Below are 25,755 nucleotides of genomic sequence, written 5' to 3'. Positions count from 1 at the left end.
TTTTTAACATGCCTCCACTTCTCTGCTACATATTCTCCCTCCCTTCCCAATATTTTTTTGAAAAGTAAAAAATAAACACTTCCTTGTATCAAACAATCATAGTCAAGCAAAACAAATTCACATATTGGTTATGTTTGGAAATATATAGCTCATCTCCTGGACTGGGTACCTACTACCTCTTTTTAGGACTTGTGTAGCTTGCATTTTTTTTTGTATGTTTACTTGAATCCTGGAATTCTAGTTAGTCATTGTAGTGATCAGAGATCTTAACTACCTGCTACCATTTTTTTATATTCCCTATACTTAAACAATACTTAGATATAAATGCTCTAAATTTTGCAGCTCCCCAAGGAACTCAAAAGAAAAAATCATAGGAGTAGATCAATTAATTTGTTAAAGTTCAATTAATTTTATTCCTTGAGCCATTCCTTAATAGGGTAATGGTACTGAATGTTTAGCTGTCAACAAGCATTTATGAAACACTGTGCCAGGGACTGTGCTAATAATAAGCACCAGAAATAGAAATACAAGCAAAAAGAAAATCTCTATCCTCAAGGAATTTACATACATTCCAATGGGGAAAAAACAGTATATGAAAGAGATGAAAAATTGGTGAGCCTGGGGGAGGTATCTTCTCAAATATAAGACAATGAAGAATGACAGGTCTGGGCCCTCCCTCACAATTTGGGTAGGTATTCACCATTCAGAGAAGGGGATTTTTAGGTGAGAAAGGGAAGAAAGCTGAAGCTTGATGCAGAGTTCGTGGAGTGAAAGTAATAGTAGAAAAATGAACAAGATCTAACAAAAATTGAGGTTAAAAACAAAATAAAATATGTTCAAATTTTGCTCAAGGGAAAAAAGAGAAAAAAATAAGTGATAAAATACAAGAAGTCCATTCACTGGTTAATTTTTTATGAAAAAATCATTGGGGAGGCATTCAGTTTCACTTTCTGCAGGCCCTAAAATCCTTGCATTTCTTCAAAGTAATAGCCTGGACTTTATATTCCCATTGAGGGTGCTTTGGATTGATTGATCAGTGCAGATGGAGGTTCTGCATATGCTTGGATTGTTTTCCTTCTAGACTTCTTCCTTGGGCATTTGCCATCCTAGTGCCTGTTTCCTGAAAACCAAAGCTCTTGCCTGGTTGGCATGTTTTTTCAATCCTGTGAGTCATCACAGTAGCAAGCAGCTTAGAAAGTCACATTGTTCCAAGATGTTGAGGGAAGGGTATGTATAGAATTTCAGATCCTCTGGTCACAGCTAGTCACTCCTCCTCTCTCATCCCACCTCTCTCCTCCCTCCCAAATCTTATTTTGAAAACAAGTACCCATGCTGCTCTCCCTTACTGAGGAGTACAGTGTGGTTGTATCATAGCAATGTGTGGGAAGTGCTAATCCAGACACCTTCTAACCTCCCTCTTAACTTCTGCTGTTGCCTCAGATGCCAAAATACATAGAACTGGTTTTTAAACAGCCCAGTTTAATGTCCCCCTAAACTTTTACTGTGTACTCATTTCCTACTTTTTCTCAAGCTCAAAATTCCTTATGAATTTTTAAATTTATTTTGGGACTTTAGTCAATTTTCTCACCTGACAAGACACTCTTTGAATTATATGCACAGATATTCTGCTGGGAGAGGCATAGCTAAAAGGACTTGCAGGAAGTTACCTATGAAGATAATCAAGTTCAATGATAGAATCATAGATGTTATTTAATTATAGGATCACAGATTTGAAGCTAGAAGGGGCTATCTAGTCCATCCTCCTTTTTTATATCTAGGAAACTTGAAGTCAAGAGAGTTTAATAAATTAACATAACACAAGAAAAGAAAGATGCAGGATTTAAACTTGAGTTCTGATTCTGATAGTTCTCTTAAATGGCATCTGTTATACCTTACAGATGAAAAACCTAATGCCATGGCACTTGTTACAAGTTCATAATTGGAACTAGAACCCAGAATCTCTTGATTCCTCGTTTAAGCGTTGTTGTTTTTTTCAATTCCACCACATTGCCTCCCATTTTTCTTGTTTTTAATGTAAAAGTAGGTAGTTACTATAGACAATAAACTTTTTTAGTATATTCTTTTTCTGTCACTTTTAAAATTCTGTTCTATTTTTCAGATCCTCATTTTCTCCCTCCTACCTCCTCTATTGAGAAAACAAGAGGGAAAAAATTCTGTGTTACAAACATGTAGAGTTAAGCAAAACAGAATCCTGCATTAGATATGTCATTTATTTCTCCTACCCTCATGTGGGGGGGGGGGGGGAAGGCGGTTCTAAATCTTCTATCACTTCTCTATCAATAGGTAGGGAACATGTTTCATTATGATTCCTCTGGAATTACGGTTGATCACTGTGTTGATCAAAGTTCTTAAGTCTTTCAAAGCTGTTGATCTTTACAATATTGTTATTTTATCCTTTAGACCCCTCTCTAATTTATATACACCTTTCTCTTCTTCCAGTCCTTGAAATTAACTTTTTCCCTCTTTGGTCAAATTCAAAGAATCTATATAGAGTTTAATTATAATAATTGACTTTGCTACTGCCTCCACCTAAAATAAATATCTCCCTCACCAGTGCTATATAACCATTTTGCCTGAAGCCTGGGCATTTATTGAACATAAGAGAACTATTTACTGCCTATACTTTGAAGCAGTTTTGATTATATCCTGATTACCTCTTAATTATAGTAGCAGCTCATTGTCCAAAGAAAAGTGAATGCCAGTGGGATTAAGAGCAGGAGAAGTGAAATTTACTTCATATTTTGAATTATTTGGAAATAGGGTGATTTTCTTTTTTGAGCCTTTGTTCATTCTGAATCTTATAGATCTTTCCCTCTCTTCCCCATATCTTTTTAATTTCACATATATTTTGACTGTGTTCTAAAATTTTGCAAAAATGAAGTTTTAGCCCATTTTTTCTCTCCACCACACAAACACTTTCCCTCATAAATCTAAATTATCATCGAACCATTTAAGCTCTCAGAAGACTAGTTGGTAAGAACAAAATGTTAAAACAAGAAACCAAAATCCAACATGTTAATCATCACCTTGTACAAAGTTAGAGTATGAGAAAAAAATATATTATCTTTGAAATTTAACACTTTGTGACCAATATCCCTAAAGGAATAAAAATCTCATGATATAATAAGTTTATTATATGAATCCAACTTATTTGAATGCAAATTGTTTTAATCCTTGAACATATAACATGAAATCCAGACCTTAATTGGTTCATTTTAAAGTATTACTACTTTGAGCCTGAGCCAGTTTTATTTAATGATCTTTCAGAAATGGACATAACATTATGTTGTAATAGAGTGCTTATATTCTAATAGGCAAAGAAGAGACAGGTGAACTTTCAGAACCCCACTATCTTCACTATCTTCAAGGGACACAGAGGGAATAAAGAAAGACAGACTCAGGACCTAGGTGTGTCTTTGTTCTGTTTTGTTAATTTTTAAGAGAAAAATACAAAAGGGAGGGGAAAATAAATACTCTGGGGGAAAATGATGATGGAAGAAATTACTATTTCTCATAATTTGATCAGACTAGAGGGAGAGTTTATAAGCATGGAATTTGAGATTATTAGACTGAACATTTCATGAGCCTTACCTAAATCAGGCAAAGAGGGATTGAACATATAGTCAATCAGCCCAATATATCTATCAAATTTGATATATAACTACAACAGTTTTATTTAAATGGGGTGGTAGGGTAGAAGGTATTAAAAGAGAATTTAGAGTAGGGGGAGAATTAGTCTCAGGCAAAAAAAACTACATCTAATGGAGGCTGATAATAAAGGAGCCATTAAATGGAAAGAAAAAAAGTTTAAAAACCAGTTACTTGGTAAATTGTTGGGCAAAATTAATCTAGTTATAGATTGCTAATATTGATTCTATTATCTATCTTTCTGAAACTTCTTTTCTCTTTTGGGGGGCAGGGGTGGAAGTAAAGGAGGAGAAATCACAATAATTGTTATAGCTTGAATTGAATGGAATGAACCCATTCTTGGAATGGGGGTAGCAAAGTTGATTAGAATATAGTTTTGTTTTGGTTTTTTTTTAAACCCTTGTACTTCGGTGTATTGTCTCATAGGTGGAAGAGTGGTAAGGGTGGGCAATGGGGGTCAAGTGACTTGCCCAGGGTCACACAGCTGGGAAGTGGCTGAGGCTGGGTTTGAACCTAGGACCTCCTGTCTCTAGGCCTGACTCTCACTCCACTGAGCTACCCAGCTGCCCCCTAGACTATAGTTTTACTCCTTTAGAGTAATACTTCATCTTGCATTTAATATTTTTAGTCTAATTGTGTTCTGTTAATTTTATATGAAACACTCTTCATTGCATTGAGCTCTAATTTTTGACTTTTTACTCCTAATTTCCTTCTTTTGAGTTATATCTCTTTTTCTCTCGATAATTTGATTGTTCAATTAGCCCTCTTTATCTTAGTCTTTTTCTGAATCCTCCCTCTTTATTGGTACTGCACAAATGCCTTACACTCCTTATCTTGGAGTTTAATGAAATTGGTTTAGGGCATTTGTGCCAAAGATGGAATGCAGAGACCTCTCTCTGTGGGCATGTGCACCATTGCCTACCAGAGTTAGCTACTAGAAAAGCAGAGGAACTTGGGAGGAGATGCTCCCACACCTCCCCATCCCTCTACCCAACAGCCCAATGGAAGTGCCTACTCCCTCCCCTGAGCAGAGTGCTCAGGCCACTCCCTTCCTTTTCTCCCTCCCTTGTCTGTGGTTGGGGGCAGTACTCAGTCTCTTGGGGATGGGGGCATGGCACACCGTCTCTAAAAGATTTGCCATCACTGGTTTAGGCTATGTTTTCCTTAATCTTTCCCTCAGACCAAGGGCAACTATCATTAGGATCATTCTTAACCTGCTCAATTCCTCTCTTTTTCTTGTGATTTGACAGAGCTGAGCTTGCTTGGGGGTGGAGGTTGGTAGAATTGGGAAAAGGCAATCAGTCAATAAACATTTATGGAGCACCTGCTGTATGCCAGGTACTGTGCTAAGCATTGAAGATTCAATCAAAGATATGAAATTATCTCTTCTCTCAAGCAGTTCATAGGCTATTTGGGGAAACAACGATACATAGTTATATGTGTGTTTATATTTGTATATGTGCACACATATGATTTTATATAATGAATACAAATAGTTACATATAGGATAAACTGAAAATAATGAACAGAAGGAAAGTAGTAGAATTGAGTGGGATTCAGAGATCTCTTGCTCACTTAAGGGGAAAAGGACATTGGGAAGGTAAAATTGACAGATCTCTTTAGATAACATATTGGATATAGAGTATGAGAGAGAGTGAGGAGTCAAAAATTTCAGCTAGGTTGCAAGTGAGGGTGACTAAGAGGATAGTGGTACCCTCTACAATAACAAGGAAGTGGGGAAGAGGAGAATATTTGTGAAGAAACATAATGAGTTCATTTTGGGGCATGTTGAGTGTAAGATGTCTACTAGACATCCAGTTTGAGATGTCTGAAAGAGAATTGAAGATGGGAGTCTTGAAGTCAACAAAGCCATTGTGGATATGTATATTTAAACGTCACTAGCATCAATATACTAATAGAATTAGTGGAAGCTGATGAGATCACTAAGTGAAATAATAGAGAGGAAGAAGAGAAAGAGGTCCAGGATAAAGCCATGGAGGATATCTACCTGTAGAGAATGTGACCTATATGGAATATCCAGCAGAGGAGACTGAGGAATGGTAGGAGGAGAACCAGGAGAGAGCAGTATCCCAAATGCCTAGAGAGAAGAGAATATCAAGAAGAGGATAATTAATGGGGTTAAGAGGAGTCAAGAGAGATAAAAACTGAGAAAAGGTCATTCATTTTGGCATTTAATAGATCATTGACAACTTTAGAGAGATTGCATTCAGTTGAATAATAAAGTTGACTTCCAGATTATAGAGTTTAGAACAAGAGAGTAGTAAGAGAGGAATTACAGGCACATCTATTATTGATGGCCTTCTCATCATAGAAAGGGAGGAGAATTATGGGATATTGGAATAGATGAATCAAATAAGGGTTTATTGAGATTGGGGGAAATATGTCTACATTTGTTAGCAATGGGAAAATAGCCAGTAGACAGGGATAGATTGAATATAGAGAGTCATTTGGAGCTATAATACCATATCTGTGATTGGAGCTTCCCCCAAATAAGTCCTTTAATGATATCTAGAAAACACACCTGATTGGATCCTGACAAGGAAATCTAAGAAAAATTCACTTTGAGTCATTTTTTCCAACCCAGTCATCATAGGGAGACAGAGAAATCTGTAGAGTCTGGGGATGGTTTCTGTACTGTGGGCAATACTCCAGCACAAAGAGAGGCTGTGTACCAAGAAAGAGGAAGTCCCAGTCCCATAACACGAAGGGCACTCATAGCCCTTAACCTATACTAGGGCACTATGATAGGAACAGGTGCCATCAGACAGTTTTATTCCTCAATACCCAATTCCCAATCATAAAGCTAAGGCAAACTAAGGTGGGTACCTATACCCAAGGGTTGTATTCCAATATAATGAGTGGTCTCAGGCTGAAGTTCAGAAGTATGCAGGAGCAATATGGTTCATATCTCAGGAGCAAAGCAGGAGCTCATTTCCAGCATCTAGCCCAGTCTGAAGTCTGTAGAAGAACAAATAACCAAGGCAAGAAATCCAGACTAGGTGGGGGCCTGCAGTTCTATCACTCTTTACCAGCAGATTCCCAGTTGGCTTATAGTGTGGCAGGGCTAATAGCAATCTACCATCATTTAGAACCAAATCCAGGTCAAGAATTTGTAGCTTGGACAGAAATCAGACTTTTTCAGACCATTCTGGGACTCCCTCTATCAGGTTAGAGTAGATAAGGAGTAGACATTTGGAAGGTCCTCCCTAATCTTCCATCATTTAAGGAGAGCACCTAGAGAACTCTTCTGATAATTTTCTCACTTGGTTTCTTTCCTAGACATTAAAATCTCCAGGAGCTAAAATCAACTCCCAAACTTATACCTCCTTAAATCATTTCCCATCTGAACTATAAAACTTCATTGTACCCTGAGCCCTCCAACCCCTCCTTTTCAGCTTCTTTTAATGTGTTTTCCCCTCCATTAGACTATGAGCTCCTTGAAGGTAGGGACTATCTTAAGCCTTTCTTTCTATTCCTAGTGCTTAGTATAGTGTTTGGCACTTAGCAGGTACTTAATAAATGTTAATTACCTCTGATTTTGAAAGCTTGCAAGACCTCATTCTGAACTGTCTCTAAGATCCTGGAAACAAGACTCCAAAATGCAGCAAAAGGACAATCCTAAACCTTTCCTTAGAAAGTACACAGAACTTTGCACTAACATCAAGTCTAAAATCAAAAAGTTGTGTATTAGAATGAGCAAACAAAAAAAAGAATCCCACATAAAATGCTCTTATGGTGACAAGGATGATTAAGACACAAATCCAGAAAAAGATCATGACTCCAATACATCTACAACTAAAGTTTCAAAGACAAGCACAGCCTGATCATTACTAATTAAAAACTTGAAAAGAAATTAATGCTATCGGATAAATAATTGGAAACAGAATTACCAGCTTGGCACAAAGGGTACAAAATTTTACTCAAGCAACAAACTTCCTGAAAATTAGAATGAGTCAAACAGAGGTCAATGACTTCATGAGACTTTAAGAAATAGTCAAAAGACAGGAAAAAAATGAAGTAAATGTTAGGTATCCTGTAAGAAAAATAACTGATCTATAATACAGGTCAGGGACAATAAGAATTAGACTACCTGAATGCTATGACCAAAAAAACAAACAAACAAAAAAAAAACTTAGATTAAAAGAAAACTGTCCAAATCCTTTAGAACCAGAGGCAAAGGAGAAATAGAAAGAAAATACTAGTCCCTTCTGAAAGAAATCTCTAAATGGAAATTCTAAGAACATTCTAGCCAAAATCTAGAATTTCTAGGTCAAAGAAAAAATATTGAAAGCATCCCTCCAAGCCACAGTCAGGATCACATAAGATTCACCAACCACCACTGTAAAAGAGTGGAGAGATTGGAGCACATTATTTCAGAAGGCAAAGTATCTAGATTTGGTATGGGGGTACAGAGTCCCCTGGACACCCCAAGACTCTAGAGCAGGGGTCAGCAACCTTTTTGGCCATGAGAGCCATACACTGCTCACAATGCGTGCTCCTGTAAGCGCCTGAAAAAAAATTGACTTTATGGCTCCTGCAGAAAGAGTCATACGTTACCGACCCCTGCTCTAGAGGAACCCCAAGTCAAAAGAGTATATGAGGAATTCCTTGATCCTGGAGCCAAGGAATTCTGGTGGTAAAGAAAGTGGATCCTGGTGCAACTAAAGTGACAATTGCATAAGCAAAGAATTCTCTCTATACATTTCTTTCTATTTTAGGTGCATTTCCCCTAATCTTCTAATAAGGGTTTTACTGTGGATGTGTACCTTCTGTTTGCATCTCAAACATCACTAGATTCTCTGAGATAATGCAACTCATCCTCCTTTATAAACAGGGTCTACTATATGTCATTAACAATGTGTACCTATGCTTCTACCCCAGACAACAAAGCACCTCACACAGGAATGTCACCTAATCCTCCTTGTTTGTTCCCCTCCCCAGCTTCCTTTCTGGGTCATGTAGTCTCTGTTCCTTTAAGGTATAAAAATCCTGGACTCCTCCCTCGAGACAGACTTCTTCACCTTCCCCTGCACCTGCCTCCCAACTGTTCACTCAATAAATTCTTCTATTTTTCAAGCTTCATCGGAGCCTGATAATTCTTTAAGAGGGCACCCTCTCAAACCAGATAATATTAAGCTCCCTCACAACAGACTTAAAGCCAAGAACTTACCCAAAAAAACTGAATATAATGCTCAAAAAATATGAACCTTTAATGAAATAGGCAACTTCTAAGCATTTCCAAACTGTATAGAAACTTTTAGCTTCAAATGTAGTAATTAATATTCATACTATGTATATTTCATATATACACACACACACATATATATATATATCATCTCTGCCAGAAAGTAGAGAGGTTTATTCTTTTAGCTCTTCTTTGGAACTAGGCTTTTTCTTTGTAATTTTGCAATATTCGCTTTCGGTTATTTTGGGTTCTCTCTTGTTCTTTCTGTTTACATTGTTGTAGTCACTTATCTTTCTGGTTCTGTTTCCTTCATACTGCATCAATCTATTTAAGTATTTCCATGGCTCTCTGTATTTATCATATTGAAATATTGTAGAGAGGATATAGCAGGATCAAGGAGGCAAGAAGAGATGAGGGCTTGAACCAGGATGACTGAAATATGAGCCAAGTATATGAGCCAGATATAAATAATATTGCAAATATAAAAACAGAAATCTGGCAACTGCTTACATGTGTGTGGTGTTATGAGTAAGATTAGATTAGCTAAACCCAAAGGGACAGGGAAGGACTTATTCACTACACTAATTTAAGCTATCTAACTAACAGGGCCCAAGGAGCTATACTGGAGTCTCTGGGTTTCTGCCTCAAACCTGGAACCTGCCAGGCTTGAGTACAGCTGGGGCTTTTGTGGCTTTGGGATTTCTCACTGCAATCCACTGATGACATCTGGATGCCAGGAGCTACAGTTGTCTCAGGAACCAAGCAGTAAGGGGTTTGCTTGAAGCACTGTCCTCTTTTCTTGGCTCTGTAGATCTTGTTCTTTCCTTAAATGCCACACCACACAGGATCCCAGGGGAAAACAGGATGCAAGGTGTCCTTTGCTCTGAGGTCTCCCAGGCTGGCAACAGTTTTTGCCTACCACTAATGGAGTCCACACACAGAACACAGATAGACTTCCTCCTCCTTCATTCCAACCTGGAATTCCCAGCTCCAGCTCCTTCCTGCTAGGTACTTCCTAATCAATATATAATCAATACCTAATAACTAGCTAATCAAATCTTACTCATAACAGTTGTCAATGAAAAGGAAAGGTCATTAACTTCTGCACATATTATATGCCATGCACTATTGTAAGCACTAGATAGATAAAAAAAAAAAAAAAAAGGTATAAGATATTTCCTGCCTCAAGGACTTTAGGTTCTAATGGAGAGTTAATTCCTTTCATCTATATCTGGTGTCACTTTTTCAGAATAAGGCTCAGTGTATTAGTGGGACATATAGTAAGGAGATTGATAGTTCAAATCTCATATCAGGTATTAGCTTATGATCATGGGCAAAGACAAATATCTCTGAACCAGTTTTCTCATCTGTAAAATGAGACTAATAATCTTTGTACCTCCCATGTTAGTATTTTTCTGAAGACAATGTTTTGCCAACTTTACTGCACCTTATAAATGTAATTAGTTAGTATAAAAGTATCCATTGTTCTTATGCAAACAATTGCCTCTGGCTCTGTGGATTATTTCCAGAAGGTTTTTAGCTGTAGTCATATCTTTGGAATAAGCATCTAGCCACTGAGAATAACTACTTTGCACAGAAAAGCAATACTCATCTAGATGTTTGTTTGGGTAATGTTTATTATAAAAATCAGGTCTGTCACATATAGTCTTCTTTTGTATGATTTATCTCTGAATAACCTAATAAAATAATAATAGTGAATAAATATTTAATAAACTCCTATTAGGTGCCATGCTCTGTTCTAAGTGCTAGCTCAAAAAGAAAGATATTGGACAATTCCTATCTCCAGGAGCTTCCAATCTAATGGAGAATTAACTTTTTTATCTAAATATGATGTCACTATTATTCAGGATAAGCTTAAGAGATATTTTTATGTGCAGAGATTAGCTTCTTCACTGTCAGTCAGTCTTTTGTATTCCTACATGGGGCTTGCACACTAGGGAGTGAAATGAGTAAAATTATATGATCATCTGTTTAGAGCTGGAAATTGCTTTAGGAAAAATATATTCAAACACACACCCCCTAACCCCCCACCAATGTTATAGATGAGCAAAGGAAGACCTAAAGAAGTTAAATAACTTTTTGAAGTCATAAAGAAAGTAAGTTAAAATGCCAAAAGAACAGGCACATAGAAGGACGCCAATTTGACAGCCCCAGAAGTTCATTTTGACCTATCAGTTGAAAGTTTGAATGAGAAGTTTCTCTAAGATACCTAGGCAGCATACAACTGAGTTGTAGGAACAGATGTTTAAGCAGCCAGACACTAGGCGATTGTCTCAACCTGGTTGCCATCTATGATGTGACAGCTGAAAATGTCAAGCCCTGATTCATCCAAATTCTTTCACTTTATTAGTTATTTTCTCCCATAAATTAGACACCTAGTAAATTAACTCCTCCAGGTCACTTACAAATTACTTCCCTTTTTTCTAAATGTCACCTATTTACCTGTGCTTGCCAAAGAAACATATGAAAGAGTATAACTAAAAACTCAAAGAATCTGGTTCACTACATCCCAAGAGTTATTTAAGAATTAATGTTTTTGGAACTAATTAAATCATCATGTGAAACATTTTTATGTATGAGCCACAAGATTATTTAGTGAGTTAAAATGAAATGCTAATCTCAAACCAGATTAAGAGATATGATAATCATGGTTAGCTGGCTGGCTGGATAGATGGTACTTTATGCCTTATTCAGGAGACCAGTGTTTTTAGTGAAAACTTAACTCTTTTTTAAATGTACTCAACATTTAGGGAGTATATGTATATTTAAGAATTTGTAATGTTATAAAAAGTTGAGTCATGCCCTGGTACTGGTCAATAATAAAGCTATAATGAGAAACTAAATCACAAAATTAGTCAAGTTCATTTAAAAAGAAGCTAATATCATTAAAACAAAAATAAGCAATGCTTCATTTTCTATTTAGGAAGCAAAAGTTGCAGTTAAAGCTACCTGATTAGTTGGTAAGTGCTGCCTACACCTACCTGTTACTACTTGGTGCTTACCCTGGCACACAGTTAAGTTGTCACATCACCCTTATGCCACCTGGAGCTTGATCCTTCTATCTTTGGGCCCCTTTTAAAGCAATGAAATCCTTATGTAAGAATTGTTTTGCTCTGATTTTCTCTAGGGATAAGAATGATTCTGTCTTCTTTTCAGGGTTGGAAGTAAATGGATAGGAGTCCACATGCCTGCAGTAACTTACCATTTATTGTTTTTTTTTAAAAATTCAGACTATTTCCAAACCCCCAGATTATCACACAAATTCATTTTGAACAAACTGGAGTCACTTATTTAAAGTTCCATCCTATTTGACCAAGGGTCTAAATAGACTGTTTCCATTAGAAACTGGTAAGTTTGCCTCTTTGAGATTAGTCAGTCTGTCTTTTTACTTCAAAAAAACAACTACCCAAAACTGACAATGGTGAACAAATCTTCAGGACTTTTCACTAGTCAAAAAGCTCTGTCATCTCATTCCTAAATATTGTGTCATATTTTTTTTCTCCCATACCTTTGCCTCTTCTTAAATCATAAGATATATTCAAGGAAAGAGAACATTTGTTCTAGATTATATCAAAGCACCTTTCATTTTGTGGTGAGTTTTTCCCATTATCTAAAGGAAATAATAAATAACCTTATTTGTTTTTCTCTCTCTGTTCTTTTCTCAGGCAAGCCTGGGACCTAGCAGTTGATATTTGCCTCTCCCAATTGCCAACCATTATAGAGGAAGGAACTGCATTTAGAGTGAGTACTTATAAATATAAACACTAAAAAATCCTTCCCATTCCCCATTCCATTCATTGTTTGGATGGGAGCATGTCTTTTTCTGACTGCACTATTTAAAAAATGTCACTGCTTTGTGAAGAAATTGTACATACATTGGTTGTTTACCTTTTTCTTCTAGGTCTCAGATGCAATTCTAGATATCTTTGCTTTTTTTAGACATCATCATTGACTTAATAACTCTTTATTTTATTTTCTTCCTTCCTTTCTTTTTTAACTGGTATGTTTTTTGCATTTGTTTATGGCTTTTCTATAAGTTTTAATAGAAGTTTTCTATTTTTTATGTAATTATAGTTATCCTAAGTATACTTGCCCCACCTTAGAGAGCCATCCAATATAATAGATAGTATTAATAGTTTAAAGCCAAAAAGATTTAAGAAAAGAAAAAGATTTCAAAAATGAGCACAACTGATGAGTACATTGAAAAAATTCAAAAACATATGCAATGTGTAATACCTATAGTCCTCTTACTTTCATGGAGAGCTACATTGGATGTGTCCTCTTCATTTGAGTCCAACTTGATCTTTATAATTTTATTAATGTGAGTGTGTTTGGGGAGAGGAGAAGAGGTTGTTTGGGATTATTCTTTCCATTTACATTGTTGTCATTATTGGCATCTTCTTTTCTTGGCCCTGCTTACCTCACTTCACATCAGTTCATCTAGCTTGTTTCCTTTACATTCAAGTACTTCAGCAGTTTCTTTAACCATTCCCCAATCAATGCGTAGCCACTTTGTTTCTACTTTGCCATTGCAAAAAGTATATATGAAGGCTTTTTTCTTATTTATGACTTCCATGGGTTATCAACTCAGTAATGGTTCAAAGAGTATGGACATTTTAGTTACTTTATTTCCATAATTTCAAGTTGCTTTCCAAAATGATAACGCCAATTCAAAGATCTACCAACAATGTATCATATATGCCTGTTATTCCACAACCCTTCCAGCATTGACTGTGGGCATTTTTTGTTATGATTCGATTTTCTCAGATTATTAGTGAACTGGGACATTCTATCATATAGTGGTAGATATGTGGACACTTTGCAGTTCTTCTGTTTGAGAATTATTTTTCATATACTATGTCCACTTAATCTACTGGGGAATGGGGGGAGTGTGTGTGTGTGTGTGTGTGTGTATGTGTATGTGTGTGTGTGTGTGTGTGTATCTGAATCTTATATACAAAACCCTTATCAGGGATTCTATTCAAATTTTTTTTTCTCATTCAACTACTTTTTTCTATCCTAGGTGCATTATTTTTGTGCAGAAGCTTTTCAGTTTCATATAATCAAAGCTATTTGATTACAAAGTCATTATTACATATTATTATATGCATTATTGCATATGTTACATATTATTACATGTATTATTACAAAGCAATTTCGGCGATTACATTTTATATTTTGCGATGACCTCTATCATTAAATAGATGTGAGAGGATTAAAATCATTTTCCTATTTCCAGAAATTAAGCAATCCATTTATCAGGCTAAGCCAGTGTTCCATAACCAAGTTATGTTGCATAGAATGAATGTTGGTCTTTATTGAATGGACATAGAAAATGGGGAGGACTATATCTGTACCACCAAAGTAGATGAGTGAATTGCTTTTCTGGGTGTTAATAATAGCTCATATTTATATAATGCCCTGAGGTTTTCAAAACATTTTTATAATGTCTCATTTCATCCTCACAACAACCTTGTCAGGGAAATAATATATTAGTAGAGAATATACTATAATGTCTATTTTAAAAATAAAGAGATCAAAACTGATACTAAGCAGTAAAACAAGCCTTCTTACTCCAAGTGTAGGACTCTTTTTAAAATATTTTTTTATTTTAATAACAAATTTCCAAATGAGTTTTCCAAAGTTATAGGATCCAAATTGCCTCCCTCTCTTCTCCCATCTCCTCTCCCAGAGCTGGCAAGCAATTCAATCTGGGCAATACATGTATTATCACACAAAACACAAAAAACAAAACAAAACATTATTCATTTTTGTAAGTGAATAATCTTATAAAACCAAAAGCCTAAAACATTCCCAAATAAATAATTGATAAATTATATACTTCCATTTGCATTCTTACTCCAATAGTTCTTTCTCTAGAGGTGGATAGCTTTCTTTTTCATAAATCCCTCAGAATTTTTCTGGATCACTTCATTGTTATTAAAATCAAAGCCTATCACATTTGATCATTCCACAATATTGCTGTTACGATGTATAATGTTTTCCTGATTCTGCTTATTTTGCTCTGCATCAGTTCATGTATGTCTTTCCAGTTCTTTCTGAAATCCTGTCCATCATTCTTTATAGCACAGTAGTATACCATCACAATCATGTACCACAATTTGTTCAACCATTCCCCAATTAAGGAACATCTTTTTAATTTCCAATTCTTTGCCAACACAAAGAGAGCAACTATAAATATTTTTTGTACAAATAGGTCCTTTCTCATTTTTTAAAATCTCTTTGGGATATTGACCAAGTAGTGGTATTATTGGATCAATAATTCTTTTATAGCCCTTTGGGCATAATTCCAAATTGCTTTCCAGAATGGTTGAATCAGTTCACAACTCCACCAGCAATGCATTAGTGTCCCAATTTTGCCAGATCCCCTCCAACATTTATCATTTTCCTTTTCTGTTATATTAGCCAATCTGATAAGTATGCGGTGGTATCTCATAGTTGTTTTAATTCGCATTTCTTTAGTCAAAGTGATTTAGAACATTTTTTTCATATGATTATTGATAGCTTTGATTTCTTCATCTGAAAAATCATATCTTTTGACCATTTATCAATTGGGGAATGACTTGGATTCTTATAAATTTGACTTAGTTCTTTATAAATTTGAGAAATGAGACCTTTATAAGAGAAATTTGTTATAAAATTTTTCCCATTTTGTTACTTCCCTTTTAATCTTGGTTGCATTGGTTTTGTCTGTACGAAATCTTTAATTTAACATAATCAAATTATTCATTTTACATCTTATAATGTTCTCTATCTCTTGTTTCGTCATAAATTATTCCCTTCTCCACAGATCTGAGAGGTAAACTATTCTATCCCCTAATTCACTTATAATATCACTCTTTATGTTTAAATCATATATCCATTTTGACCTTATCCTGGCGTGGGGTGTGAGATATTGATCTAAACCTAATTTTTGCTGTAATGTTTTCCCAATTTCCCCAGCAGTTTTTGTCAAATAGTGAGCTCTTATCCCAAAACCTGGGATCTTTGGGTTTATCAAACACTATGTCACTGAAGTCATTTACCTTTAATCTATTCCATTGATCCAGCCTTCTATTTCGTAGCCAGTACCAGATTATTTTGATGATTACTGCTTTATAATATAGTTTAAGGTCTCATACCACAGGGGCAGGTGGGTAGCTCAGTGGATTGAGAGCCAGGCCTAGAGACAGAAGGTCTTAGGTTCAAATCTGGCCTCAGACACTTCCCAGCTGTGTGACCCCCATTGCCCACCCTTACCACTCTTCCACCAAGGAGCCAATACACAGAAGTTAAGGGTTTAAAAAAAAAAATCTCATACCACTAGGCCATCGTCCTTCACATTTTTTCATTAGTTTTCTTGATGTTCTTGACAAGGTTATCACTTTTTACTCTGCACTATACCACCTCATACTGAAAAATGGATTCAAATCTGTATGTCAGGAATCTCAAACAAATTTTTTAAATCTATATATAAATTCTCTTCATTTACTTTTGCTTCTTAGTCACCTTCACTTCTTAAAATAATGCATTACACATCATTTGTAAGGTACCTATACTTGACAAAACCTCTGTGAAGAAAGATGTAATCTAATATGATATTTTTGGTTCAGAACTGGCAATGATTATGAATGTACTCAAATTAGTACATATAATCAAATGAGAATGATTATGAAGTACCCAAAAGTCTTAGATGCTTTCTCTTATAATAGTGATGAAAAATATCTGTTTTAGTTGATTAAATAAGGAATATTTCTTGAGAACTTGATCTCAGTTCTCCCTTTCTCCATCCCCCTTACTATCCTCATACAATTTACAAAGAAAATTGGAAACAGGATTTCTTTAATACTATTAAGCATACTTTTAACACCATCCAGAAGAATACACCCACTCTTTGGTGTGATCCAATTGTGTTTGCTGTATTTAGACCTCTGTCACTGAAAGTCTAGAGCTTGTCTCATCATGAAAGATGCTTTTCCTTACCACCTCAAGCTTCTCTTGAGCCTTTGAAACGTGACAAACTCTCAGTCACACAGAACTGTGAAAACCTTTTCTTTCTTTGAAGTTTTTAGTTCACTTGTTGAAGACATCTCAATTTAAAAAAAAATATTCATATACAGGACATTACTAGCAAAGGAACAGCAAGTAAAAAACCATAGACCAAGACTGATGGAGGAAGAAAAGAGACTTAATTATGTAATATACCTGATTAAAAGCCAGTCTGCTAGTTTTCTTTTAACCTATAGTAACTATTTCAGGGAATATCCACTTTCTAATTTCTTTTTAAAAACCAATTTATGAGTAGCTTATACTAAGTATGAAAAACCACTGTTAAGCATTTATCTTCCCATAATCACAAATTGCCTTTCAAATATGATTAACTATATTTTGAGTAACTTCCCATCAATATTAATCCTTACATTTTTTAAATACCAACACCTTTTTTTTCATTTTTCATCTTTCATTTTCTGTTTTTTTCTCATCTGTTTTTACATCACCTTCATTTCCAAATGGATCCCTCTTCTTCTCCTAACCAGAGAGCCATCTCTCACAACAAAGAAATTGAAAAAGAAGCAGTTCACAAAACTAACCAACACATCGCCTGAATCTGACAATATATGCACTGTTCCACACCCACCTTTGCAAAGAAGTGAAGGAGATATATTTTGTTGTTGTTTCTCTGGCTCCAAGCTGGGTAATTAGAATGACATTTTTTCTTTTTATTTCCATTAATATTATTGAAAGCATTTTGTATATTGTTTTTAACATTTTGCTTATTTTACTCAGCACCAATTTATATGTTTTTCCTATCTTCTCTGAATTTTTCATTTTCATTCTTTCTTACAGCATTTGTGCAACCTCATTACATTAATAAACCACAATTTACTTAGCCATTACAATTTACTTATCATCTTCAATCACCAAGCATCTCTTTTTTTCAGCTCTTTGAAACCACCAATAAATTGCTATTGTGACTGTTTTGGTATACATAGGAACTTTCTGTTCTGACCCTCAAGTTATTCTTTTAAAAATATTAAATAGAATCCTCAATGCTCATTTTGCTCTAGTAGATCTCTTGGGACCATGACTCCCTAAGATTATGAGTCAGGCCCTCACACATTGCCCACACTCTTGGGATTTTAAGAACTACAAATAGAAATCATTATCATTAACTATTTTTGGTTTATATTTTCTTTTTATAATAGGTAAGATAATTTTATCTCTCTTTTTCAAATATACAGTCCTGAAATGATCTACCATTTATTTTTCTAGGAAAGCTTCAAAGTACTTTAGCAAAAGAAAAAAGGTCCATTTTTCATTCATACTGATAGTTTCACTTTGTCTCAGAAAGAACTGTGTATAAGAAAAACTGGATATATAAGAAAGAAATCAGTTGTTACTTGGTCTCCATGAAGAAAATATATTTAAAAAATGGCCGAGTGTTCTTCCCTTATAACCAAGGATTATGTTCTCCTAAGCCCCAACCTTTTATTGTCTGTATTAATTTTTCTCCTAAGTGATTTAATACAAGCAGTCTGAATAATTTTCCATCCTCTATGGGAGGAAAATAATTTAAAAGTACATATATGGAAAGATTCATTACCAGCAAACTCACTATCTCATTTGTATTTGAGGTACACATAAAAGTATTTATGTTATACATGAAAAAGAAGAGTAAATTCACTACTGCTTCTGTTTTATCCCACAGCACAGCCCATTCTTTGCTGAGCAATTGACAGCATTCCAGGTGTGGCTCACAATGGGAGTAGAAAACAGGAATCCACCAGAACAACTTCCCATAGTCTTGCAGGTAAATTTTCTTGGTTTACATAGTTTGACTGGTCAGATCCCAGAGGAAATAAAGGAGGAAAGGCAAGAGAAACTCACAGCCCTAAGCTCTATGGTCTTGTTTTTGTGAAGTAGTATGGGGTATGTGAAATACATGGCTGCTGATTGCTATACTCTGGGCCAGATGGTATTTGGATAAATTAATTATATTAATTCCTTCAAGAGTAATTAGAACTACTTGTTTGTATATTCCTGGAGGACTTTCTTGATAAAAGTATAGAATGTCACCATACCCCTAATTAAATACTTATTCGGGTTGCCCATTAGCCTGTGCTAAAGCATCAAATTCTCCCCACCCTAAACTCCCACCCCATCCTATACACAGTCCTTTTCGCAATGAGCATTGACTTGAAATTGTGCTGAAGCAAATAAATATCTTTTAATATAGCCTATGGCTGTATTGCCTCCTCCTTAGTTTTTGTACTATAAACAACTTTGAATGATATGTAAGAGGTAAATAAGAGGGAAACGATACCTTTTGGCTTATTATTAGCTCAGAAACATATACTTCGCCTAGAAATGTGTCCAGCATCTTTTTTGGCAAAAAGGCATGTTATAGTGGTTACAAAGAATATCCTTCATATCTTATGTGTTTCCCCAAAATACACTTGTATCTAGTCATTTACTTTAGGACACAACTTTTTTTTTTTAACCCTTCGTTCGTTTGTTTGTTTCTTCCTTCATTTTTGGTTTTTCTTTCCTTCTATTCAGTAGGGTTATTCTTGGGTCTCCATCTCTTTTTAGGTTAGATGCCTGAGAGAAAAAGTCCCATTTATAAAATGTGTTTATCATGGCCAAAAAAAATAATAGTTGCCAGAGTAAGATCAGTGCCTTTCTAGAAGTACAGTGATTTGGTTCTTTTGCCTATTGTGAGACAGGAACTGGTTTATTATCCTTTCCAAGGACATTTGTTTCACTTCATTCTTAATAGATAGAATTATATTTTCTCTAATAAATGCTACTAATTGCATTGCGAAGGGCAGGACCATCAGACTTTACTAGATCAAAGATTGATTTCTCAGTGGCTTTATATCTGAGTGGACTTTTGAAAAATAGATGAACAGTTTATCTCTGTCCTTACAGTGAAAGTTGGCAGGTATTCTCTATAGAATTTAGTCTATGTTGTATCATAATATTAGCTGGCAACTGCAGGTTTTATTCATAATTAACTTTGCAACAGAGCTGAAATTTCCTCTGGTACAGCAGCCTCCTTCAGGAATCTCCCATGACGAGACAAGAGAAGAAAGGGTCAGTGTAAATATAATGCACAAATATAAACATTAAATAGAACTATTTATTTTGATTAGAAATGCAGTATGTAAGTGTGTGTATATGTATATTTTTCTGATGTGCTAGTTGATGTGCTAGTAGTACAAAGAGGAAAAATTACTCAAGCCTTACATTCAAGGAGCTAAAATTCTATTCATTTAAGCTTATTAAAAGGTAGACTATGTTATTGGTGAGAGAGAAACGGAGACAGAGAGTAAGAACAACACAGAGAGAGAGTACAAAAAAAATAACATAAGGAAAATTTGAGAGAGAGAGAGAGAGAGAGAGGTCATTTTTTGCTGTTCAAAATAGTTAAGTTTCTTATTGAAACATAAAAAAAGGTTTTCAGGAGGTAAGATTGAGATGAGAATCTTTGGCAAGAAGAGTTATATTGGTTGTAAAGAAATCATTCTAGGCATTGTAAATGGCTGGCATGAATTTGTGACGGTTAGAGAGGACAGAATAGAACAGATAGTTTGGCTAGGGCATTAATTGTATGAAGTGAATGTGAAATGTGAAATGAAGTAGAATGGATGATTAGAGCTAGACACTGAAGATTTTAAATACTTTCCTGATCTCTCTAAATAAAAGATAGCACAATTATGTGTATCATTAAAACTCTTTGAGAGTAGGGGATTCATACTTAGTGTTTGTATTCCTCGTGCCTAGCCCAATGCTGACAAAGTATTGGCACACGTGCCAAGACAGTACAGGGGGAGCTGCTCCGTTCCCCTTCTTACTGGTGCCCAAGGACATTTTTTGCATGCCCCACCCTCTCTCTAGCCACCCAAACTGAGCACTTCCTCCCTCCACTCTCTGGGGTAATGTGGGGGGCTCACAGGCAGCTTGAAGTTGAAATTTGGGCATGTGAACTCGAAAACATTCACCAATGCTGACCTAGCCCATTTTTGGACATGTAGTTAATGTTAGTTATTTGAATAAATTGTAAAGAAAGCAAAAGGAAAGGATCCAAAAAGGGTGATACATTATCCAATCCCTCTTGAATCATTAGTTACAGACTTCCATTCTAAGAAGCTATGTCTTTCTATCCAGAAACAGCATGATAATCTTCTAGTTGTTCCTGCTGCTATGGTATAGTAAACCTTAACTTTTATATCACAAAGGCCAAACATGTTAAGCTTGATTCTTCTAGGGACCAAACCTAGAGAATACTTTTGTAAATCACTTTTTATTGACTTTTTTTAAGTGTTCCATTTACAATCCACATCCCTCAGGGAAGAAGACCTAACAGAGCCAATATCCTGCTGCCAAAATAAGGAAAAACACCTCTATAAAATAAAAGAAATTGTGTTTTTTTTTTTTGGTTTGTGTCTTTTGTGTAAATAGAATTAGCTCCAGCCCATTCATAGTCATAGAGATGATATCATCCCCACCTCCCTTAGTAGGGAGGGGAGATGAGTTACCCACATGTGACAATAAGTAACAAATCAAGAACTAGGGACTGCCCTTTGGGCAGTCCAAATCAGTGCAGAGGCTGCCATTTGTCTACAGTTTTCAGTGTAGTTCTATAAAACTAGCATAGACAGAAGATTCTTAATTTTTGCTAAGGACTTTCCCAGCACAGATGTATGGTATTAAAGTATATTCCACTCACATATTAGGCAAGAAAAGATGCACAGAAGTACTTTTTTTTTTCATTCATTGCTACCCTATAAAATTTTAGCTGCCCTCATTGACCTTTTTTTCTAGCATACATTATCTTGAAAATTATTATTAATGCCAAAGTCTAGACCCTACTATCTATAAATTATCCACCTGTAGTTGGCAGTTCTTTAAATATTACTCAGGAGAAAGAGAACTTTTAATTCAAAGACTTGTTCATTTTTAAATCTCCTTTTCTTTTCTTATGGTAGAAAAAAATTTCCTTTTATCTTACCCCTAAAGGCAAAGGCAAAATCATCCAACTGCCCTGGGTCAGTCAACAACTTTAAAACATATCCTTGTAATGTACAGGTACTTCACTGCCCCTCATGTAAAAATTACCATATCACCCCATAAGTCTATATGAAACAAAGTTTGAAGTTTTTTCCCCTTCTGCTTGCTGGCTAGGATTCTTGAAGGCCATTTGGTACAATATATACTTATTCAAGAACCTCTTGTATGAAATATGAAATCAGCTGCAAATGGACATCTAGATACTCCTTTGAAAACCTTTAGTGAGGGGGAAAGTGCCTCTAAAGGTAACCTTTCTGCCCTCCCCCATTCTGCTACACTTTTGGATGGTTCTTATTTGGAGGAATTTATTCCTTCTATCAATCCTAAATATGTCTCCCTCCAGCTTCCATTTATTGCTTGTTTTTCAAATAAAATACTTCTAGTCCTTCCATATAACAGATTGTCAAATACTTGAAGTATCTTATGTATTTTTCTCCTCTAATCTAAGCAACTCCAATTCTCTGTCTGTTCTGTTATGTTAGGCTCCAGACTCTACTCTACCTATTTGGCCTCTGGACACAATCAGATATATGTATCCATCTTAAAATATGGCTTCCAAAACTAAATAGAACTCTCCAGCTGTAGCCTCGACATAGTGTAGTAGAAGCTTCACCTTCCTCTTTCTGGACTTTTTCCTCCCACTGTAACCAAAGAAAGTGATAAAATCCCTCCCTTTTCACTCAGCAGAATTTGAGCTTTTTGGGAAAGGATTAGTCTCACTTTTAAATTTGTATTACATAGTCTGTACTTAATAAATGATTGTTGATTGATTAGCTTTAATGATTTCTATATCATATAATTAACTCATTTTGAGCTTGTATTTCATTAAATCCCACAATTCCCTTTTCACGTGAATTACTATCCAGCCTTTTCATTATCTAGTATCTTGCCATTTATTTTTTGAACCCAAATAACGGGCAAATTTGCATTTATTTTTCTTAAAAATCATTTTGATTTTCATATTTGTATATTCATCAATTGTTTTCTCTGGAGGTTTATTGTGTAAGTCATATATCGGCAGGGTTGTTTTTAACTTTAGAATGAAACAACACAAATTGCTTCCCATTTTACTGTCCCAATTTGTTTTGAGTGTAATATTTGTGAAGGATTGATAGGAATGAGGAAGATAAGAAATTCTCTCTATTTTTCTCTGATAAAGGAAAGAAATTTTTCTTGTGATAACTATTTAATACTGCAGAACTCTACCTTAATTCAAAATCTTTAGTTGGTAAAATAAATGTGAGCATTTTATGAAGTGACTCTGGTCAGTGTCATTTGCATCATTTTATCCTCTTTTACAATTTTATGATATATATAAGTTTAAAGTAAAAATAGTGTTGTTGTCTTCTACTTTTCTCTAATAGGGTATTCTTGTTCTCCTTTCCAATGTCATCATTCCAGGCTAATGTTCCTTAATGAACCACTGCCAAAAACAAGTATGGCTTTACTTTAGATTGCCAGAGGAGAAAAGTTATTGAAATAACGCATCAGAGTACTAGTATTAATTTTTTTTAAATTCTGTACCAGCCAAGATCAACTAAGTCAGCAATACAAGGCAGAAACAACAAATGATATTGAATTGCATCATGAAATCTAGCTGTATATTTAGGCCATATGTTAAATGGACCCTTGAGAATACCTAGTTTATCCCCTTAATTTCCAGATAAGAAAACTAAAGCCCAGGGACTCTTTAAGAGAATTGCCCTCTTTCACACAGGTTTTTACTATCAAACTAGTTTTAGAACTCAGATCCACTGCCTCTAAACCAAATACTCTTTCCATTACTCCAAACTGTTTCTTCTATTGTTCATTAAGTGAACACAAAGAAAACTTTCTAGTAGGAAACTTAATTTAATAAAGTACTATTTTTGTTTTGAATTGTTCTGTGAATTAGCCTCTTTATATTTTAAAATGATATTGAAGGCCTCCTCTTCTGGATATTTGTATCACTTAATTCTAATAGATCACCCGTATAAAGTACTTTTAGCTTTGCAAAGCCTTTTATGTGCTTTATCTCATTTGATCCTCACAATAACCCTGTAAAGGAATTATGTCATCCCAAAATTACATATGAGGAAACATAATGTCAGTCAGTTGTGGCATCCTACCTTAATGACCTGTTCTCTTTCTATCATTCCATGCAGCCTTTCTAATCTCACTCTTCACTATTGAAAACAAAGTTTTCATAATGAGGTTTATTGAGTTTATTTCTTCCGTTTTCAAGTACCTTTACAATACTTTAGCAAGGAAAAACAATTTTTTCTTCTTATTTAGACATGTTTAAGAAATAGGATGAGTGAGAGAATATAACTGATCTTTGTGAGCATCATGTATAAAATCTGATGTTTATAAATTGCTGTGATCCTCTAACTGTGACTAGACCCTCTCATTTTCTCAAACATGGGAATCAGGAAACTGCCACTCCCAGATTCACCTGGAGCTATCAAATCCATGTTATTCAAAATATCAGAATGTTAAATATAACAGTCTCTAGTAAGAACAATAATCCAAAATATTTGAGAGGTAATTACATATCCTTTTAGCTATGAGCTTTAAAAAATGCAAATTTTAGTCAATATATAGTGCAGCTCTGCGTTAAAATTGAGTGGGATGGGAAGTAGCAGAATTAGTTGTACATTCTGGGAAAAGTGGCTTGTGTCCAGAGTAGATGTGCTGAAATTCTTTCTCATCCATTGAAATCATTTAGTGGTTTAAAATTTCTGCCTTTTCCATAGGTGCATATTGGGGATTGGGGATATTTTTTCAGGGTTTATACTTATGAGGCTTTGCAATAATATTTCTTTCTTCCTCTTTCTATAGGTGCTGTTAAGCCAAGTTCATCGGTTGAGAGCTCTCGACTTACTGGGAAGGTTTTTAGACTTGGGCCCCTGGGCAGTGAGCCTGGTGTGTACTTGTTGCATTAGCTCACAGAAGGGAAAAGAACCTTTAGACTGTGTACAATAAGTCATTGTTGCATGAAGGGAATGGGAAATCTTTTGTGAGCTTACTAAATGCCTCAAAACTGACCACAGCCTTATGTCCCTAAGTTAAATTTCAAATCTGGCTGTATTCAGTAGGATCTGGAAACTGCCAAATGTACTTGAAATGTCTTCTCGATGGGCCAAAGCAACTACCATTATTCACTTTTTATCCCTCTTCTTCCATCTGAGATTGCACCTAGCCATAGCCTTTGCAGAAAAGAAAGTACAGTAACACCTTACTCACTTATCTGGAGGTCCATTATCCGGCAATCTCAGCTATCCGGAACACAGCCAAGAACCCGGAAGTAAGCAAAAAAAGGCCTCTGAGCAGCCAAATTAGATGTAATAAAGTCCATGAATTATAGCCTAGCATTTCACTAATAGAAAAGACACTCAGGTGCTTACTCTGAGCCTATTTGCTCTGAATTTAGACCCAGTGACAAGCTTGGTTATCTGGTTTCCTAACCACAGAAGATTAAGGATAAATTAGGGCAGGGGAAGAGGGAAGCACTATAAAGAGATTGGCAGTAATAAGAAATGACAGCTTACATCAAGGGAAGATACTACAAAATTATAAAAAGTGGGTAGGAATTCAAATAGCATAGTAGTTTCAGGCCATTTAGTATAGGAGCAACCTTTCCTACATATTTTGATAGTCTCACAGAGTATTGCTGTATTACATAACCCAATATTATCATTGATATTCATAATGATAAACCTAAGTCATTGAATTTCATTATTTTCGATGTTGTCAGAATAAAAAGACAGGGATGTATCTAATAATACATTTTACAAAGATTTCCA

The 25,755-nt window shown here is 35.3% G+C and overlaps 1 protein-coding gene across 2 annotated transcripts in view; it reads left to right on the top strand.

The window, feature by feature from the left end:
* Positions 1 to 25,755, top strand: part of RPTOR (regulatory associated protein of MTOR complex 1) — a 547,237-nt gene that overhangs the window by 323,495 nt on the left and 197,987 nt on the right. For both annotated transcript variants that reach the window (XM_044676205.1, XM_044676204.1), the window contains exons 10-12: positions 12,562 to 12,637; positions 18,606 to 18,707; positions 24,791 to 24,874. In XM_044676205.1, the coding sequence (XP_044532140.1) occupies positions 12,562 to 12,637; positions 18,606 to 18,707; positions 24,791 to 24,874 (262 nt within the window). The remainder of the gene's footprint in view (positions 1 to 12,561; positions 12,638 to 18,605; positions 18,708 to 24,790; positions 24,875 to 25,755) is intronic.

This window comes from Gracilinanus agilis, chromosome 4 (assembly GCF_016433145.1).
Source record: "Gracilinanus agilis isolate LMUSP501 chromosome 4, AgileGrace, whole genome shotgun sequence".
In the NCBI taxonomy this organism is placed as follows: Eukaryota; Metazoa; Chordata; class Mammalia; order Didelphimorphia; family Didelphidae; genus Gracilinanus; species Gracilinanus agilis.
This window is presented reverse-complemented; position numbering and strand designations above follow the sequence as displayed.